Source organism: Sinocyclocheilus anshuiensis, unplaced genomic scaffold (genome assembly GCF_001515605.1).
Source record: "Sinocyclocheilus anshuiensis isolate Anshui unplaced genomic scaffold, SAMN03320099.WGS_v1.1 scaffold1015, whole genome shotgun sequence".
NCBI lineage: Eukaryota > Metazoa > Chordata > Actinopteri > Cypriniformes > Cyprinidae > Sinocyclocheilus > Sinocyclocheilus anshuiensis.
The window spans coordinates 1,544,535-1,566,745 of record NW_015546029.1 but is presented as its reverse complement, the minus strand read 5'-3'; the positions used below and the strand labels follow the sequence as shown (position 1 = coordinate 1,566,745).

General features: G+C 35.6%; 1 protein-coding gene across 1 annotated transcript in view; it reads left to right on the top strand.

Annotated features, from left to right (window-relative positions):
• LOC107698723 (calmodulin-lysine N-methyltransferase-like) overlaps positions 1-15,545 on the top strand; it is a 118,750-nt gene extending 103,205 nt beyond the window's left edge. Inside the window, exons 11-12 of the mRNA XM_016499825.1 lie at positions 2,520-2,651; positions 14,117-15,545. Coding sequence (XP_016355311.1) covers positions 2,520-2,651; positions 14,117-14,209 — 225 coding nt within the window. The 3' untranslated portion in view covers positions 14,210-15,545. The remainder of the gene's footprint in view (positions 1-2,519; positions 2,652-14,116) is intronic.
• The last annotated feature ends 6,666 nt before the right edge of the window (positions 15,546-22,211 follow it).

The window sequence follows — 22,211 nt, the reverse complement described above, 5'->3', positions numbered from 1 at the left end:
TGTGTGTGGACTCTCAGTAATTAGTTGGCATGCAGTGATTGAGCGAGTAATGGAATGGCAGGATTAATATCACGTAATACTTTAATACTTATTATGTGCAACTTAGATTGGGTCATTTCATCTATTTTATGTACTGCACTAATCATAAGACCCACAAGTCCTCTTTCATGCCCTCTTGATATAAGACCCTGAACTGCAAATGAAAAACACTTCAACGATAACATTGTATTTGTATTTATCTTTAGGGTTTCTTATGAATTGTCTTTGATATTTGATGTCTTTATTGGGTGTTTTTCAACTAATCTTGATAAGCTAAATTCTTGTTTTTTTAATGTTTACTGTAAAAAAATAAAAAATAAAAAAATTGGACATACATGCATCACAAGAAAATTCTGCCGTTTCCAACACAACTCGAATTACGTGATGAAAATAATGGTTGTGGTAATAAAAATAAAATAATAATTACATTTATATAAAATATAATTTACATTTCATATTTTATATCAAGCATGGTTATATCCTCAGTATTTAAGTACACTAAAAAACATTTTTAGGGGAAAAATTGAGGGGAAAAAACAATTTTTTTTCTTAAACAGTACTGTAATATATATATATATTTTTTTTTTTCACTCTTTCTTTACCTTAGCGGTTTAAAAAAAAAGCTATATATATATATATATATATATATGTAAAACAATTTTTTTTATATAATTTTACAATAAAGATGCAATATTTTTATGATTTTAATTTTTGGGGTTGAAAGTCTAGGTCTGTAAAAGAGTAACATAAAATCCATACACACAAAGCATTTGTCAGCAAGGTGGCAGCAATAAATTGAAAGCATAGTAAAAGTTTCCAGGACAAGTTTTAATGTGACCTCCGTATAACAAAAAGAAAAAAAGTTGAAACCTGTTGGTAATTAAAACTTTTTATTAAAATACGAATTCTCCTAGTCAGGTAATAATGCTGCGTCAAAGCAATCACTCATTCAGTAAATGAAAATGTCTTGTCTTCATTGCTGAGTCGAGAAGGGTTAAAACAGATTTATTGTTGTGATTTTCCCCATAGCACTGCTGACCAAATGTTTGAGCCAATTTATTGAAACTAATTTTCCTCCTAATGACTCTAATTTGTTATTCTAAAATGCCAGCAGACCATGCGGCCAGCACACACAGCTGATTAACATATCTGCAGATATGCTGTTTGTGTATGTGTGTGCTTTCGGCATACATCATGTGTGGAGCTTATGAAAAATTGAAAACATCTGTTGTATTGAGATTATCCTATTCTCATATTAGTAGTTGGTTGTATCATTTGTGTTGTTGCCCATTTAATTAAAGCAATAACGTGAACAAAACATGAAATAATATTTAAAACCGAACGATTTCAAAGAAACTTTGAACCTTTGGGTAATCCTCTTAGCTTGCCTGGTTGGTCTGGGCTTGTTGATCTATAAAGAGAGGGGATGCGCTTCCAGCCATTGATTGGATTAGGTGAGCTTTAATCTTTTTGTTTATTATCTAATATAATACCTGGGAGAAATCAAATAGAATGTAATGAATGCAAACCGCCACATACAGCAAGTGGGCTTTGAGACGCAGTGAAGATGAGCTGGGCTGGATGGAGAAAAGAGCTCAACCCACACTAAAAGCTTACCAGTGTCTACCACAATTTTTCATTTTAGGGATTAAAATCTGCCTGCTAAAATTCTTTATTTTGTAATTTACTAGGCCATTTATCGCAGTTTGGTTTAAAATAAGTATTTTGTATTCAAACAGGTGTCCCAACTATCGTACTACCCTGCCTTTCATTGTTTTATCAAGCAGACAGGAGCCACAATGTTTGGACTTTTTAGGGGAATCAGCTTTATTTACATTTGTATATGCACATTCAAACAGGATAACGTCTCGGTTATGTATGGTAACCCTCGTTCCCTGAAGGAGGGAACGGAGATGTCACGGTATTTTAATAATAATAATAATAACAACAATAATTTATTATTTTTATTATTTAATAATAATTATATTATTATTATTAGAGCAATATGTGAGAAGATGGATTTATATTTGAGGAAGAAGATTGATATTTCCTTTAGCAAATGAGAGCAGTGTCTTTTAGCAAGGTCAGAGTAATGCTGAGTAAATTATATTAGTATGATTTCACTGGCCACGACTAGCAGTCTGTAAAAAATTATTTTTTGAAGTTTTAAACAAAAGATTATTGGAGTACATTTAACAAGAACTTTCAGTCTTTCTACTTAAACATTTTATTTTTAATTCAATGCTACTTGCTATTTCTAATTGTTTGTGAAATTTACTAGTAATTTTTCATTGGAAATTGCTTCTATACCAAAAAAAAAAAAATAGTCTCATTATTAGGTTAATGAGAAAGTATGTTGACAGTCTTATAACATACATGATCTTTTACTTTTACTTGTATTAGATGCTAACAGATGAACAGTTTGTTGAAGTGAAGTGAAACACTAATAAAGTATCTCTGTTTGTAATTTGTCTCTTTAGGGCACGGCTCTAGTATTTGCTCCTACCAGAGGAGACACACTGGCAGAATTCTGCAGACTGGCAGAAAGCGCAGGCCTGAGAGTGTGTCGCTATGACAACTACGACTCACACTTGTGGGACCTTCACCTGAAGGTGTGTACAGTATGTGTGTGTGGCTTTTATTGTGTGTGTAAATGTTTTAAAGTGTCAGAAAGTTGAGAATCAAAGTTTTAAGTTTGACTGCATTTGTCACCACCTTTGTCTGTGCACTAAATTTGTATTTTGAATGTTTCACTAAAGTACAGTATGCTATGTCAGCAGGAACAGGAACGGGGAGTCTGGTAAGCTTCAGCTCTAAATGGACTCTTAGAACTCAAAAGCTGTCTTTCTGAGAAACTCTAAATGAATGGGACAGGGTGCAGTTCCTTTCCCCTGCCTGAAAGCACAAATACAGTACCCAGGTCAAAGTGACAGTGCAGTCCAGCTGGTTAACTGGCACCGATAGCGCAGCCATGGCTGCCATTTTTTGGTTACCAAAGAAGCTGTGAGGACCCATTATGCCCCACAGGCCTAACTGTGGTGGCCCTGCCTATGCCTGAAAATGGGCCTGTCAGCGGGACTCTAGAGCTGAGTGATTGGAACTTTATTTCTGAAGTGATGGACATGGCTGGGCAGAAAAACGCTGAGGGGTCATTGTGGCTACAGAGGAAAGAATGTTTGAATTTAGAGCCATCAGTTGAGAGCAGAAAGGGAGAGAGAGAAAGAAAAATGCAGAATTCTTCTGTTCCCTTTAAAATTTCCCTTTAAAAACATGAACAGACCTAAAACAGCAACTAAAGTGGAAAGTTTTAAGCACTTACACAAAGTCAACAAAAATACGGCCCAATGTGCTGTTTTAATATGAAGAATTTTTCTGTACTGATATTTTGCAGGTGTTTTACCCGCAGTTTGAATCTACTCATTGCATTGTGTTGTGTTTTAAGGTGAAAGGAAATGTTTGTAAACAGATCGCAGATTGTAGTGCCATATCAGGACCATTGCAGTGTCCAAAGAAGTTGTGTGTGCTAAATGTCTAGTGTGACTGTGACATTTGAAATGTCACCAACTGTATAGAAATATGGGGCCATATTCTAACTATCTAAGCACAAGTGCACTTAGGGCGTGTCCGAATCCACTTTTGCTAGTTTAAAGACGGGAAAATGGTCAGCGCGCATGGTCCAAAAGGGTTGTACCTGTTCTCTTAATGAGTAATGGGTGTGTTTTGGGCGTAACATGCAATAAACCAATCAGAGTCTCATCTCCCATTCCCTTTAAAAGCCAGTAACGCTCGCGCCATTGCTTCTCCAGAGTGGAAAGGACCATCTGCAGGGCACAATAATAATCTTTTACATTGTAATCCTTTCATTTTTAATATTTAGAATGTTTGTGTGCTGCTGCGCGTCCTTGTGTGTGTAATAAGCAGAGTCTACGCGCGATGTTCATCCACCTATAGGCACATATTACTAGCACGCTCTTTAATTAGCAAAAAAATATTGCACCAAGTTTACACCAGGTTTCAGTTGGTCAATGGCACAGTCTATTTCAGTTGACTCAAAATAGCAACGCGCCAACAATGCACCTGAACACACCTCGTTTTCAGACCAGCACGACTATGTGCGCACAAATGGGGCAAATGCATAAATGGGGCAAATGCATTTGCTATTTAATCATCATTGTGCAGGACATGAAATTGATAACTGCGTCGGGCTGAAACTAACAAAAAACACTTGTGTCGTGCCTGGCGCCGCATTGCGCCATATGAATGATTGGGCCCTTGTACTTTATATTTATATTTTATTTATCTATTTTACATTTAATAATTTAAATGCATTCGCGACAGTATCACAACGCATGCATGTGCATTCCTCTGCTTGTAAACAAGGCACAGTGCATCTGGGTTCTACGTCAGAACACCGGCTCCTGCGTCAGTAGCATCACACACATGCTTCATGGTACTGTCGTGAACACGTGGTGAAGACTGACACGAAAGAGAAGAAATTGTTGAATAAAGTCGTTATTTTTGTTTTCTTTGCACACAAAAAAATATTCTTGTAGCTTCATAAAATTAAGGTTGAACCACAGATGTCACATGGACTATTTTAACAATGTCCTTATTACCTTTTCTGGGCCTTGAACGTGGTAGTTGCGTTGCTGTATATGCAGGGTCAGAAAGCTCTTGGATATCATCAAAAATATCTTAATTTGTGTTCCGAAGATGAACAAAGGTCTTACAGGTTTGGAACGACATGAGGGTGAATAATGACAGAATTTTCATTTTTGGGTGGACTATCCCTTTAAATCAAGTTTCTGTATTTACAATTTAAATTTTAATTCAACATCCTGCAGGGTGTTATCGATTCAATTCCATTTCACACTCATGAATTGAAGGATATCCCATTCTTAAAATTCAGAATTTTTCCCAACCCTGATAAACTACTCAAAAGAGTTCAAGCTAGAATTTTTTTTGTATTTTATTCACTTTTCCAAAGGCATGCTTCAACAAAAAGCTTCATACAAATACAAAATTGTACATTTCCCCCCATCACCTTCCGCCACAATAAATTAAAACATACATTAAAATAAATTAATAATTAAAAAAACTAAAATAATAATAATAACAAGAAGAAGAAGAATCCTAATCGCACCTTCGGTGCTTGGCCTCTAATAATAATAGTGTTAATGCCATACAAAATAGGCTATAGGATACACTCTAACATTATGTACCAAAATGAACACAACAATGTCAAAGTTAAATAAATGAACAAATAAACATGAGTAGTCCCAAAAAAACACCTCTGATACATTTGTGGTCTATATACAATGTTATGAATATATAAACAAAAATAACACAGGTAAATATGCTTCAACCAAATGGTTTTTCCAATTATTTTAGTTATGTTAGTTAGAGGGGAGTGTCTTCATCTTTTCAAAATATGTAATTATGGGTTTCCAAATTCTATAGAAGTTTTGAACAGATCATTTTTTTAGATATTTTATTTTCCCTAATTTTAAAAATGATATCAGGTCACAAATCCACATTGAAGCTGTAGGCGGATTCTTTAACATCCATTCCAACAATATTCTTCTCCTTGCTAATAAAGAGGCAATGTAATATGTACATGGTACATCACTTATTTGTATGTATCAAATAGGCACCTGGAGGTTGCTCCACCAGAGTTGCATTGTACATGTACAATGACAATAAAGTTCTTACTAAAAGCAATAAAATTTTTTCACATTGTTAGTCAAAGGTACTTCATGTTCTGGTACTCCAAAAATAGTAATTTCAACACAGGGCATTATATTCAAGTTAAAAGCATCGTTTCGCATTTTGAATATAAACGTCCAGTAGTTTCTCAGCACTTGGCAGGACCAAAACATATGAATAAAGTCAACCTCATCATTTTTTCATCGGTCACACCTATCATCAACATTAGGATAGATTTTAGAAAGTCTAGATTTTGTGTAATAACACGGTGAAGAATCTTAAATTGAATGAAATAAAAATTATCAAAAATAAAATGGAAATGAAATAATATATATATATTGAATTTATTTATATATATGTACATGTATATGTATATGTGTGTGGCTGTACATACACATATGTAGTTGTTTATTGGTGTTTGGCTTAGTGTTATGTTAGAATCATTATTATAGTCATACCTTTTGTTCTTTTAATATTTTGAATTGTTTTTAGCTTTATTTTTTTTTTGTTTTCATTTAAATGTTTAGTTTTGAAATGTTTTTGTATGCATTTGTCATTTTTATTTAATTTCTTTTATTTTCTTAAATGTGAATATATATATAGTATTTATAGAGTTTTAACTTTTAGTTTTAATTACTTTTTCTTGTTTGTATGTCGCTTTAGATAAAAGCGTCTGCTAAATGACTAAAAGTAAAGTAAAGTAAAAAGAATGAGACTCAGGTGTGCACAAGTAGTTGATCCATTTACTCTATTCAGGCCATCTTCCCATACTTCATCAGTTATTTCAAATTCCATATTTTTTTTCCACTCTCCTCTAATTTTGTCAATGAAAGTATTATTTAAAAACATGACCATATTATATAGTGCAGAAATTTGACCTTTAAGGTTTACAGGGGCTTGTAAAATTTGATCCAATAGTGAGGTAGGGGTAGGTTAGGAAAGGTTGAACTCTGGGCCTGAATAAAATTTTGGACTTGAAAATAACAAAACAGGGTGGACTGTGTCAACTGAAATTTCTCTGAGAGGTCACTAAAGCTAGCAAAAGTGTTATCTATGTGAAAAATCACTGCATTTGGCCAAGCCCATACTCTGCCATTGTACATACATATGATCTATTTTACCAGCAGGAAACAGAGGGTTATTACAGAGAGGACTTAACATAAGTTTATACATTTACCTAAACTGAGACCATATCATATTGAGAAGGAGAGAAGGGTAGCTTCATTGTTATTAAGCCAGAAAGTTATGTAGAAATACAAGCATTTGCTTCTGCCTTACACCAAGCAATCAGTCTCCGGAAACGTATACCAACAAATTATTTTTTTGAAGATTTGCAGCCCAGTAATATCCAATAAAATTAGGTAAAGCTAAGCCTCCTTGAGATCACTGTCTTTCTAGGAGGTCCTTACGGATTCTTGGATTCTTCCCCTTCCATAAAAATGATAACATGGGCTTGTTTAATGAAAAAAAAAAGTTTTTTGGGAGGGATTGCAATGTGCATTGAATTTATTTAATACACGAGTTTCACAATTTGAGTTGAATTACTGAAATAAATGAACTTTTCCATGACATTCTAATTTATTGAGATGCACCTGTATTAAGATATAGGTAAGGCATTCATTTTTATACAATTTACTCTACCTGCTAAAGATAATGTGTCCCATCTCTGAAAATCAGATTTGAGTTTGTTTATAAGGGGTAAAAAATTATTTGCATATAAACCTGAAAAGGTTTGAGTATGTACTCCCAAATATTTAAAGCCGGACTGAGAAATGCAAAATGGAAGGGATGCCGCATTGATTTCTATAACAGATACTTTAGGGGTAGAATAGAGTAACTGAATCCAATTTATATATTTTGGACAAAAGCCAAATAGTTTCAATATTAAAAATAAATAGTTCCACTCGACTCTGTCAAATGCTTTCTCTGCATTCAGAGATACCACCACCTCTGGGGCATCCCTGGATGCAGGAGAATACAAAACACCAAGAAGTCTCCGTAAATTGGTACATGAGTAACGACCCTTAATAAGGTCCATCTGATCTGAAGAGATAATTTCTGATACAATAGTATCAATTCTAAAAGCTAATAATTTGGCAAGTATTTTAACATCAACATTTAACAATGAAATTGGTCTGTAGGAACTACACTCAAGTGGATCTTTTCCTGGTTTCAAGATAAGTGTAATAAATGCTTCTGTCAGAGATTGTGGTAATTTTGCATTTTCTAAAGGGTTTTCAAACATTTTCAATAGAAGAGGAGCTATTTTAGAAACAAAAGCTTTATAAAACTCCATGGGATAGCCATCAGGGCCAGGGGTTTTGCCATTTTGCATTGCATTAATGGAGTCTAGAACCTTTTGCAGACCAATTGGCTGTTCTAAGCTTTCTTTTTGGTCTGGATTAATTGTTGGAATGTTTAAATCATTCAAAAACATAGACATACCTGATGTATCTTTTGGAAATTCAGAAGTATATACAATTGGAATACTATTATTTAAAAGTCATTAATTTCTTTAGGATCCACTTAGTTGTTGTAACATGTTTCTAATCTGTGGAATTAGGAAGCTGGTTGACATTTTATCTGATGTGCTAATAATCGGCTTGCCTTTTCCCCATGTTCATAAAAATTCCCTTTAGAACATAGCAGATTCTGTTGAGTTTTTTCTATTGATAATTGATCGTATTGTGCTTTAAGTTCCACTCTCTTTTTAACTAATTCTTCTGAAGGGGCTAGAGAGATATGTCGATCTATTTTTGCAATGGAATCAATAAGTTGTTGTAATTTTGCTTATTTATTTTTACTATATGTAGAATAAGATACAAGTACAAAATACAAATAAGATAATTTCACCTCTAATGACTACTTTAAATGTCTCCCATAAAATCGATGGTGATACCAGTTCAGATGTGTTTTAAACCAAGAAATCTATTATCTGTCTATCTAATCTAATACCTATTGCAGTTGATATATACATATTAAATTTTTTATCTGTCAAAAGGGTTGGATTGAGTAATGTCTTGTCAATAAAAAAAGAATCTATCCTTGAGAATGAAGAATGAACATGAGAAAAATGGAAAAATTCTCTCTTTTGTGGGAATGAGAATCTCCATGGATCCAAAAGCAGAGAGAGCTTGGGACATTTTAGACTGGAGCGCGGGTTTCGGGCTTGAACGGTCTAAACTCTGATTAATGACACAGTTTAAATCCACGCCAAAAATTAACAATGTGTATTCAAGTCCGGGAAGTGTGAGATGATTTTATTAATTAAATTTACGTCGTCCCAGTTAGGGGTACAGAAACATACCAGGGCAACAGGGGTTTAGAACAAATAACCAGTCACGATAACAAAACGCCCCTGGGATGCATTAAATTGGATTTTCTTATTAATTATAATTGATGTTCCTCTTGTTTTACTGTTAAAAAAACTGCACGACTTTTGTACAGATATTTAAAATCTGCTCTTATTTTAAAAGCTTTGTCATGTTAGGTGAGCAAGCTGTGATTTTATTCGTAGCCAACCTGAAATCCTCTCTGCCTGTGAACCATGTTGCAGGTTTGCAGAGAGGCCACATGGCTGAAACTACGGGCAGCGAATATATTCAGTGTTGGAAGTGAGCAAAATGTGTGAAATCGTTCACAGCACCTTTAAGTATTGTCCAGATGAGTCAAAACGGTGCCACACTTGCCCATTTGCACACACACAAAACTAGCTAATGCATTCACCTCTTCCTAGTGTTGCCCTGATGCACCTGAAGTCTAACGGGATCTTTTAGAGCCCGACCACCTACTGTGTTTTCCGTGCGGATAATGACATGAGCAGCAAGGGGCCGAGATAGCTGAGTCAAGAGTCCCGCTGTTCGCGGCCGTGTGTGTGCGTCTTTACTCTCGTTTGTCGTCGGTTCATGCAGCTGTGTGTGTGATACGAGGGGCGAACTGAAGTGCCCTCATCATATCTCAAAGTGATTAATTCTTCTTTCTTATCTTCTGATGAACACCCTGCTCCCTGTGAGTGTGCAGTGGGTGCGAACGTAAGGAACGAAGAGCACAAAGAAACGCACGGCAGACAATAGATCACATGCCCCACCTCCTTCAGAATTCCAAATCACAGTCTTCTATTATAGCAGCGTCTACGGGCCCCTCCCGGACTTACACGTACGGGTGTCTGTCGCTCCTCACCTCCAGCCAGTCTCTGATGTCTTGGAGATTGAAGTGTTTCCTTTAAGACCCTAAATCTCCTCCCTCCCTCCCGCATGTGCAGGCTGGCCGTGGATGGGACTCTCAGCGGTGTGGGGACGTGGCGAGGGGGCTGTGTGTTATCCTCTTATCCCCACTGTTCTGGAATAGAGCACCAGCAGCTGGAGGACTGCAAGCCGCCTGATAATGCAGCTATTTTCTACTCGGCCATCTTAATCTTGTTACTCAAATGGTTGTGAAGAGAGTCATGAATTTTAATTCAGACATCCCTCGTTCACACCCACACATATACATACACATATTAACTTAATCTCTCTACATCCTCCCAACTTCCAGCTGTCTGTCTGGCCGTATCTGCTCTCGGTGCGTTTAACACCCGAATCTATCAATTTCTGGGGCCTGTAGCGCGAGCATCCGGTTGTCCGTTTCATCCCCTGCTTTCTAAAGAATGCCTCTCGCTCTCCTCGTCGCAGAATGCAGGCTGAGGGGGAACGAGGAGAGGGAGGGAAAGGCAGCAATAAAATAAATGACTTGCATCTTGGCAGCCGTGCGATTAAAAAGTAGGAGCCGATTTATCCAGCCACCCATGAAGCTGATTAGCAGGCTGTGATCAGGAGGAACAGCTTTGCTTGTTAAACTTTTCACCTTTGTAAGCTCGCTGCCTTTTTCCCCTTCCTCTCTCTCTTTCTAAGCTTCTTTGCTATATTATTCGCTAACACTTTTATTGCGCTCCCTCTCGTACTCTCTCTTTCCTACTGGCCTCTCTCAATCACTCATTCCCACTGTTCCTCAAACTTAACTTCCATGTGCACACTCTCTAGCTGTGTTCCAATTAACAAGCTCCCTACACAGTGTTCACGTGACGCACAACATGTCATCTAACTTGACAAAATCCGTTCATTGGGAGTCGGCCATAAACCATAAAAACAAACCTGTGTGTGTGTGTGTGTGTGTATATACATGTATGTGTGTGTGTGTGTGAATCAAAAACGATATAGTTGATCAGACCTGAAATCCCCAAAATGAGAATAAATCACTGTTTAATATTTAAATATAGATAAAAGTAAAATTATTGTTATTGTAGTTCATCATTACTAAAGGTAATAATAAATAAGGAAATAAATGTGATTTGGTAATTTTACAGTATTTATCTTTTATAAACTATTTTGTGATATTTGATCATAATAATGCCTTTTTTTTTTTTACACCTGCAAACAATTGTGTAGAAACCTGAGGTGAATTAAGCTCAATATAACTCCTTTTCACACTTAATGTAGTACTAAAATGACGTGCAATGTCTGGTAAATTGTAAATTTCTCTTAATGACAGGTAAATTTTTATATTGTTGTGTATATATCAGTGTGCCCTTGTTTCTTGCGCTTAAGTAATATATCAGTGTGCACTTGTTCCTTGTGCTGTGCCTATATAACTCCTTTTCACACTTAATGTAGTACTAAAATGACGTGCAATGTCTGGTAAATTGTAAATTTCTCTTAATGACAGGTAAATTTTTATATTGTTGTGTATATATAAGTAATATATCAGTGTGCCCTTGTTTCTTGTGCTTAAGTAATATATCAGTGTGCACTTGTTCCTTGTGCTGTGCCTTGTGCTTGTGTTCTTCAGACTGAACACACATGCTTCCTGCGGTTTAATGTGTACATTGCAGGGTACAGGCACTACAGTCTCACTTGTCTGGGTTGGTGTGAATGTTGGTGTGAACGGCTGGCTGCCCCGATTACAGAGAGGTCACAGGTTCAAACATTGGCTGCTGTCGAGGGGTGGAGAGAGAGATAACACACATCAAGGGCAAAAGAGCGTCCTTTTATCTGTTTTTATTTTATCTCAGGCCACAAAGATGATGAGGTGAATGTTAGAGTAAGACAGAATGAGCATGTGTATCCATTTGGGAATCACTTAATGGTGTTCATACAGATTTAATGTTTGTTGGTAATGGTTTATTCTCTCTGTTTGTAGCCAATGGAGGATGCTTAGATACATCAGTGATACTGTTCAAAACTTTCCCTTCAAAGTTCTGCCTGGAAAGGCCTTTCAGGTTCACATGTCAATGATATAACTTTAGCATGATGGGTGAGTTGCTGTGTTCTGTATGTGATGGTCCTGTTGGAATGGTGTTTGCATAAAATATCCCACAATTAAAATCCAGTAAGAAAGTGTGTGTGTGTGTGTGTCCAGTACATTTTAGTCACTCTGAAAGTCTACACGCACGTCAGCTGTGTTTCCTTTTTGGAGGGGTCTTATTTTTTATAAATGAACTGCATGTTTCTCTTTCTAAGTGCTGGCGGAGTGTGTGGGATATTGGAGGATCTGATTGGTTGGGACAGGGCTGAGCTCCAGGGCAGAAGAGACTGGCAGTGTACTGCCACAACTCTAGAGCTCAGACGGTGGCAGAAAAGCAGACCCATAGGGCATATTGTACCACAAGGCTGCTTGACATTCCCTCTGCAGACACCTCTACTCTAAGCGGGCCATTATTAAGCAGTTAGTGGGATTCTTGCCACTTGTCCTTGTTTGTTAGAGGGAGTTCTTGCACTGCACATCCAAATAGTGAAGGGCATATCACAGGAACTTTTTTTTTTTTTTTTTTTTTTTTTTTAAGTAAAATGCAGCAGAAATAGAATGTTCTTGCTCTAATTTGTCAGAACAGTTATGAAAGCAGTAGAGTAAGTGTCATTTGAACATTGGGGCTGATGCGTCAAACCCTATCAACCCAAATCTTAATCATTATTTTCAAAAAAGTATTTAAATATATTTCTCAAGATAGAAGCATATTTTTAAATACCTTTTTTAATTCTTCAAATTATGTTTACAGGTTTTGGATAATGAATTTATCATATATTATTAATTCATAAATATCAAGTTTTTGGGTAGTAGTGTTGTTATTGTAACTAAAACTAAAATGAATAAAAATTGTTTTTGGTAATTGAAATAAAGCTGAAATAAAATAAATATAAATATTACATGAAAACAATTCATTTCAACTCATTTCGAATGTGTAACTTATTTCAGTTAGTAAGGTGACATTTTAATATTTTAAGTAAAAAAAGCTGAAAATAAAAGTAAACTAAAATAAAAGTAAACTAAGGCTAAATAGAAATTAAAAAAATCATAAAATTGACAAAACATAAAAATTACTAAAACTTGAAATGAAAACTGGAAATGGAAAAATATAATTCTAAACATTAATAAATACTGTAATAGTATATAAATAATGCTAAAATAGAACTATTATGTAGTCACACCACATGCCATTTACTTGAACTAATCTTGCTGTGTCATAAAAAAGTCAAATTATCTGATTATTTGTAGAGACTTGTTGACTTATTGTCATTATGGTCTCCTCGTTATGATATCACTTCCTATTTTTTCTGCATGTTGGTCACACCACATGACTTTGATTTAGAACAATATTAGAAAAGCAGTGCAATTTTGTTCAAATATTTTTATTTCTAATAAATAATAATAAAATATGCCAAACTACTTAATAAGGTTTTCTATTCATAAATGTAATTCTTTTAATGAGGAATTTTTTAATTATGTTATCAGAGCTGTCCTGATATCATATTATAAAAAATGCCTCTATAATAACTCTGACATACCTCATAAAATATTGAAATAATAAATTAAAAACATGTTTGTCATAGAAGAGTCATTATATGTTTGAATTGCTTTTTTAATGTTTTTTAAATTAATTTATAAATTAGTGTCATTGCGTTGGCCTGGCTATTTATATAGTACTATTAAGTCAGATGTGTACATACTCTGAAACAATGCATATATGTATGTATGTATGCATATATATATGTGTGACTCAGTTATTGATTCGGTAGTCTTTTTTTATAAAAAATGCCTCTATAATAACTCTGACATACCTCATAAAATATTGAAATAATAAATTAAAAACATGTTTGTCATAGAAGAGTCATTATATGTTTGAATTGCTTTTTTAATGTTTTTTAAATTAATTTATAAATTAGTGTCATTGCGTTGGCCTGGCTATTTATATAGTACTATTAAGTCAGATGTGTACATACTCTGAAACAATGCATATATGTATGTATGTATGTATGTATGCATATATATATGTGTGACTCAGTTATTGATTTGGTAGTCTTTTTTTCCTACTTCTGAACAACTGAATCTTGTTTTTCAGATGCAGAGAGAGGGAAAGGAGGTGTACGATGAGAACATCCACTATCCTCTTCTCCTCACTCTAACTCACGGATCCAGTCCAGCCCTGATCTGAGCTGGGCAAAGCCATCTCATGCCAGGCTGCCTTTCTGTACCGCCCACCCCGGCTTTGCCACTGTGTCCTCACCTGCTGTGTGTGTGTGTGTGTGTGTGTGTGTGTGTGTGTGTGTGTGTGTGTGTGTGTCAGGCCTAAGCAGCCTCTCACCACACTCCTCAACTTGGATAACTTTTTTAACTACCGTGTGTGTGTGTGTGCAGTGAAACAGACTATGTAGGTGAGTTGCCATGTGTGCGTGTACTTGACCTGTTTACTGTGCAACAACAGTGTGAAATGCATTAAATGGGAATGGAGAACACATCCCTCCCTCTCATCCTACAAACACTGCGGATGTGATGCTCAGATATGAACTTATTCAATGCCTGTGAGTATACTGTACGTGATATCAGAGATGATGATTCAGGGCAGAACGTTACAAATTTATGAATTCAACTCTGGAGGCTTATACAGCTAATCAGGTTCACAGGACTATCTTCGCCTCTTTACAAAGACGTAAATGAGGCCGTAGGGTCGTCTTGATCATGAGATCTTGTTATCATAATGACACCAGCTCTCAGTTAGCTACTGATTCTGTATCTACATTCAAAGGCTCATTCTGACACCAAAGGTTATGAGGGGATGGATGCTGCTGCGCTGAATGTTATTTGCTTCACTGTGAAATGCTCTCATCTGGCATTTTTTATCGAAGAACTGACAAGATATGACAGATTAGGCCAGACTAAGACTGAACTGATATCTTGACAGCGTCACACTACCACTGGTAAGAACTGCAGCACTGTTCTCCACTGAGTCCTGTATGTTTAGAGTGCACTCACTATGCATGCTGGACCAATGGCCTCATAAAGAGATGAAAATGGTGTCATAATTTATCATGTCTTTTGAAACCCATTTGATTTTCTTTTAACCTTAGAATGTAAAAAGGGTTATTTGTAGCAGAATGTCCAAATTGTTTTTTCTATACAATAAATGTGAATGGTGATCATAACTACCAAGCAACATTTTCAGAGTATAACAACTTAAGTTTCATTCTTTTTTTGCACACAAAGGCTTCAGAGGACAGAGGAAAGCTGGGTGGACAGGGTGCTTTTTTTGCCCTTTTTTTGAACGGACAGCCTCTGGTCATCATCCACTTTCATTGAATGGAAAAGGGCAGCATTGACACTCTGCTAAACTTCTCTTTTTAGATTCCATGGAAGAAAGAAAATACTATGTGTTTGGAAACGACATGAGGGTGAGTAAATGATGACGATTTTGACATTTAAATTTAATTAATGGATACAATTCATATGAGTTCTGTATACAGACCCCTTTCCGCCATGAAAACAAAATACAAAACGCAACTTAACGACATGAGGGTGAGTAAATGATGACGATTTTGACATTTAAATGTAATTAATGGATACAATTCATATGAGTTCTGTATACAGACCCCTTTCCGCCATGAAAACAAAATACAAAACGCAACATCTCGCAATTCAGACTTTTTTTTACATCTTGCAATTATGAGTTTTCATCTCGCAATTCTGACTTTTTTCCTCTGAACACTGAATTTACATCCTGCAGTTGTCTGTTTTTTTCCACTGCAGAATAAAAAATAAAAAAGGTAACTATGACTTATCATCTCATAATTCTGACTCAATTCTGACAGGTTTATATCTCACAATTCAGACTTTTCTTCTCAGAATTGCGAGATACAAACTTAGAATTACAAGATATAAACTTTAACTCTATATAAAGTCTGGATTATATTAAAATAATGTCACAATTATCTTTTTTTTATTTTTATCTTTTTATCCCATGGCGGAAACAAGCTTCAATATTTCTGTTTTTGTAAATCAAGGGCTATACAGTTGTTTTTTGGTTTACATTCAGAAGAATATTATGTTATGCCCAAATATTAAATATTAAACCCTCAAGCTTTTTTATGCATTTTAACAAATAAATCTTAGTTTTTTGTTTTGTTTTTTTGAAACACGGCTTTTCTAAACTATAGCCCTTTTTCCCCACACTGTTGTTTTCTCCTTGTGTTGAGCTGCTGACACCTCATTCAGAGCTCTTTGGTTTGTTGTGAATTGTTCAGGGCTGTGTGCTTCTGCACTGTGATTACATTTGTACAAAACACAGATGAGTCCAAAGTGATTGTTTCTCACTGACACTGCAGGTGCTTGTAACGACTGTGATTAAATCATTGTTTTGAATACTTCTGTGTCCTGCAAATTTTTTGTGTCACATAATGTGTAATTGATTTGTGGTGTGATGGCTCATTGTTATAATGATTAATGTCAAAATTGTTTCGTTTATTTAATGCATCAATTGTAGAAATTAATCTCCCCAAATGTTGGGACTAAAAATCTGATTTTATTTTTTCCATTTAAACCTGGAAATAAAGTTTTTCAGGCATTTTTAACCAACATATTTAAGTTATGAAGTAAAATCAAACAGAAATATTTAAGATTCTGCTCTAATATCAGCAATTAAATAAGCAGAACAATGCTATTTATATGTTTGTTTGTTTTTTTGTTAGAACCAAATACTGAGATATTATCAAGTTAATTTTTCAATTCACTTTTCACTCAAATTGTTATGCTTAATATATTTATGAAAACATTTGTATTAAATCAGAAAAAATAAAAAAAAATGTTCTAGTGTTCTCACTTCTGGACCTGACTATATGTCCTACAATGTCACTTGACTAGTGGATGGCATGTGCCTCAATTCACTGTCACTCTAGGCCTCTTCATTTCCCGTGCTCTGATAGCCAACTTGAAGCTCAGCTGTAGAGTCGCTATGCAGATAATCCTGTCAGTCAGTCTATGGAAATGAGAGAGAGAGAGAGGAGAAGGAGGGGTAAAAAGGAACCCAACTCTGTCTTTTGAGATTTGAAAACGGTCCGGTTGTCTCCTCCCTCTGTCCCAGTAGAGGGAGAGAGCTCCCTGTTCACTACAAGGGCTCCATTAACTTGACCACTTGCCCTTTGCACACAAAGCCTGGGCCGGCCCACTGTCCCACCCACCCAATTATGTGCGATTAAGCTCAGTGTGCTGTGTCAAGATGCAGAGGGACAGAGAGAGAGAGTCGAGATACTCTGTAAACGGAGGGAGAGAGTGGAAAAGAAGGACGAGGGTAGTGATTAAAAGGCACTGCATGCCTGTTACCTGTAGTTTGGCTTATTGTCTATCAGTACAGACAGTCTAAAATACATTGTTTGCTGTTTTGCACTGGATAAAGTTGTTTGCTGTTTTGTAGTGCAGAAATGTGATGCTTTAGGAACCAAACTGGATATTTTAGAGTAGGATATGCTTGTATACAGATATGTGATGTATTAAAATTAAGGTTCAATTGGTTAACACTATCATGAACTAACATTTAACATTTCAAGTTGTGTAAATTAAAACAAATGTATTATGAACAAACATAAATTACAATAATATTTATAACAGAAATCATATGTTTATAAATTAGCATTAATCTAGACTAATAATTATATTAATACATAGAACACATACGGCATTATTTTTAGTGATACCTAATGTTTTAACAAACTGTATTTTGGTGCAAGATGTTAACAAAATTATTTTATGTTAATATCATCAATATAATGATATATTTGGCAGGCCGCAAATATTCATAAGTTTACTGCAAGTGTTTAATATTTATTCTTTCAAAATTAGTAGATCTCCTTATTTGTAAAATTTTATTACATTTATTAATGTAAAGGTAAATAATTGCGACATTCCGTATTGCCCATATTATTATTATTTTTTTTTTTTTGGGTTGTTATAAACAGTTGTTTTTGTGGTGCTGGTGTGAGTGTATGGGTACAGCAGAAAATGTGTTTAAAGTATACATTGTTTTTTGATCATTTTTAGTTCTGAAATAGGATAGAAATGGTATAAAATAAATTTGCTTTGGCGTCTCTCTCTAAAGCATGTTTTGTATTTGTACACAAACTCAAATAGATGCCATGCTGTTATTGAATGCACCATCCTGATGTGGTTATGCCCATCTCCCTGAGGCTGGTTGGCATCGACAGGGCAAAAGGAGGTGAACTGACAATGATAATATGTACTGAGCTGTTTCAGGTGAGCATGTTTTCTCATCATACCATGGATGGATTATGGCCCGGGCTTGACTGCCACAGGCCTTGTGCTGTGGGGCCCACTCTGGCCTGACACTTTGAAACATCACACTGCAAATGGAACACTGATTTAGGTAGAAAAACAGCTCTTGATGGTGTACCAGCAAAATATTAAAATTCAAAACAAGGTTAATAAAAATCACATAATCGTGTAATAAATACAAAATGGCTAAGAATGTAAGATATACTTTTTACTTTTTTGTTTTTGTTGCATTTGCAAAAAAATATACTGTACTTTCAATTGTGAGCTGGAGTTTTAAGATTGCATTTTTTTTTTAAACGTGAAGGTTGTGATGAAACGGAAGCAGCAGCAGATCTTTTCATCCATATTGTGTTGTACATCTAGTATAACAGATTGTCAAGAAAGAAAGAAAAAATTGGGGGGCAGCGACTTGGTTCTATCTATCGGTTATTGATTGGATTTTGAGATGTGGGCGTTGAACTCAAAAGTTAAGGGCAGATAAATGTGAGCTTGCAAGGACGGATTTAAGTGGACTAATTTGGAGAAGTCCTGTACGTCACCAGAGAGAAATCTGTCGTTTTCACCAGAAGGTCCAGTTATGACATTTTTATTAAAAATTACAAGGTTAAAATTGTTTTTAGGATGAAACATATGCATGGATAAACTGTTCACAATAAGATATAGAATATAGTATGCATTTATAAAATAGATGGGGTGAATTTTCATTTCAATCTGACTTTAATTAATTGCAATTAAAAGCTATACCATGAGGTATTTGAATGGGGGCCTTTGCAGGACCATCTGTCCTTGCCTCTTACTGGTATTTTATCAAATCAATTTTCTGTGTGAAGACTGGGACATGCTTTGTTTTTTTGTCCACCTGAGCTCCGTTAATGGCAAACTCTGAAATGTGCTGGATAGACTTTATAGACATTATATTGCTGCTTTCCCATCCAAAATTCTGACCAATGTGCAAACCTCATCATTTGACCTTGAGTTTAAAACCAATAAAAGGTCCCCTGTCCTTCAAAAAGTTTTTTTTTTTCTTTTGGTGTGTTGCTTTTATTGAAGATGTAGATTTTTAAGTCTCTGTCCTTAATTCCGCAGTTGGGTTGTAAAAAGGTTTCCCTCTAACGGGCAGAGTAAATCAAGGGAAGTGAGTGCACAGTTCCTGAAAGCATTTTCTCCACTGAGAGCCATTGAGTGTGTTAGCAGCAGGAGTTGGAATGCTTTCCCTTCCAACACCTGCTACTGGCCCTGTGGGGCCTGGATTACCTTTTCATTTCCACCCTCTCTGCAGAGAGAGAGAGCCGAAATGCTAAGTGAAGTCAAGATAAACGTGGACCCTTCAGCCTCTTTCTGAGCACCAGCATCTCTGCGGCGTGGTGCCACTTTAAACATTGTATTTCTGAGAATGTTCCAGGAACATTTCAAGCGGTGCCTGAAATTAGATTTAATGCTATGATTTTAGCATTGTTCACCTGAATAGTTTCTGTGATGAATTTACTGACATGCAGCCTCATATGAATAAAAGTAATCAGTCAGTTATACCTATTCCGCATGCCCTCTGGAGAGGGAATTGTACCATTCAGAACAACCAACACATACCATGACTACATACCATGACTTTGTGGTCTGAAGCTGAGAATGACTAAATGCATATCCTACAGCTCGCTAATTTTAAAAAGCATATATGCAGTGTGTAACAGTACACGGATTGCTGTTTGAACATGATGCCATCATGCTAAAATACATTTAACTGGATCTTCATGCCGCACAATGAGAGCAACCTCTTGGCTCTGTTTATTGAGAAAGTAGCCATTTGTAAGAGCAGTCTCAGAATCAGCCAGCTCTCCATCAAACTGGCCTATCCTACCCTCCACCTGGATTTGACATTAAGCCTTTTGGAAAAGATCCAAAGGTAGAGGCTTTGTGAAAGTGAATGCACTCAGTGGAGTTGATTGGTGGCACATAATGTTGAATTAGTATGCAGTCTACATGAAGAAGAGGGTGGGCAGTTTTGACAGGGCTTCTTGTATGGCAACGGTTCTGTTGGCCATGTGTGTGTGTCCTAAATGGGCAGTTTGTTTCATTCTGTACAACCTGAACTGGATCTGGTGCCATGAAGTTCTTTGGGCTTATCTTGGTCGTCAAGGCGACTGTGTGAACGCCTCTAAAGCTCTCTCTTCTCTTTTAACCGCAGCGATTGGTCAACAAGCTTCTTCCTCTCACAAGTGGCCTGCTAAGCACTAAGAGGGTCAGTTTCTTTACTGGAGGTCAATGAAGCAGCAATGTGCACCACTTTCCCCCAGACAGACACACATACAGTGTATACAAGGAAAATCAACATATTGTACAGACTGAAATCTTTTTTGATGACATAAACTGGGTCAGAATTCATAGTATTTTCTCAAAAGGAACTGAATGTAACGCACAGCTCTTGTTCAGCCTGTCTATCATACTGGAACACACTTTTGCATGGATTTATTTCCAGGAAATTTAGTTTAGTATATTAAGAGTGGATTAAGCTGTTGCTTAATTCAACACTGTGAATATGCTTTACTTGCGTAGCTCTCATAGAGGAGATTTAGTTTGTTATATGAGCTTTAGCTTGTGGTTTTTGATTCATGCTTGACAGTTCTTGGTCCCATTATGAAGACTCAGTTCAGAGCTTAGAGTTTTTTTTTTCTTTCTTCTTTTTGGCATAGTACACTTGCCTTACATTTAAATCTAATTAAATATCAAATTCAATACAAAAAAATCTTCTTTTGAACAAAAATCTTCTTTTGTCCAAGATATATGTCATTTTATTATATTGCATATGTTGTTGGATGTACAAGTCAGAAGGTTGTAATGTTATCCTGAATCCGAGCCTTTTGTCTTGCACATGAATTCCTGCTTTGGTATTTTTCTAAGAAGATTACGCCACACTTCGAAGCTTGGATTACAGAAAATGTATCCAGACTTAACTCATAAAATACAGCCAGGTCTTATTGCAGTTTAACTCGCACAGCTCATGCTAATTAGGTGTTTGATGCTGTTAATTGGGTTCCCACCGCTTTTCAAACTGATAACGTCAAACCACTCTCAACAAGAGTAGACATGATTTTTTATTTATTTATTTATTTATTTTTAGTAGTCACACTGTGCTATTTTCTCTTAGAAAAATCTGTTGCATAACTTTGCCTTCATAAAATCTGTGCCTGCAGATCTCCACAAATTTTCACAGAATTTGAACGTCCAAGTTCACATTCAAAATTCTGTCCCTTTATTAAAAAATGTTGTTTAATCTGATTATCTTTCAGCTGGAATTTAGGATAGTACTCTCAGCTTTCAGCACATATTTAAATCTATTCCACATTCTGCAGATTTCCCCGTACAAACTCAGTTATAAATAACATTATGAATGGCATATACAATTCATAAGCCCTCAATAAACAGATGTATTTCAAAGAGGGAGAGAAAAAGTGAATCACAGACTGAAGAAAAATAAACGAGTCTAGGATTCTCTTACCAGCCTGTGACCAGATATGTGTGTGAATTTACATCACAATAACAGTGTCACATTTAACTGGCAGCAATGATTCTATAATTCTCAAAATTACTCTGATTTCCACACACAGTGAAAACTTAGTAGTAATATTTGTTCCTTTAGTGGAATAAATAATTATCAATAAAAAGAAATTTGGTACATAAGAATAATAATTACTTAAATTTGAATTAAAAATTTGGAGACACATTTCTGAATTAATAAATATAAATATTACATCTCAGCACAACTTAAATATGGGATCATAAAGTAACAGCTACACCCTAAAAAAAAAAAACATGGTGTGCAAACAATTTTCACTCCATTTTTTTTTTTTTTAAAAAAAAAAAACAAACAATTGATACATTAA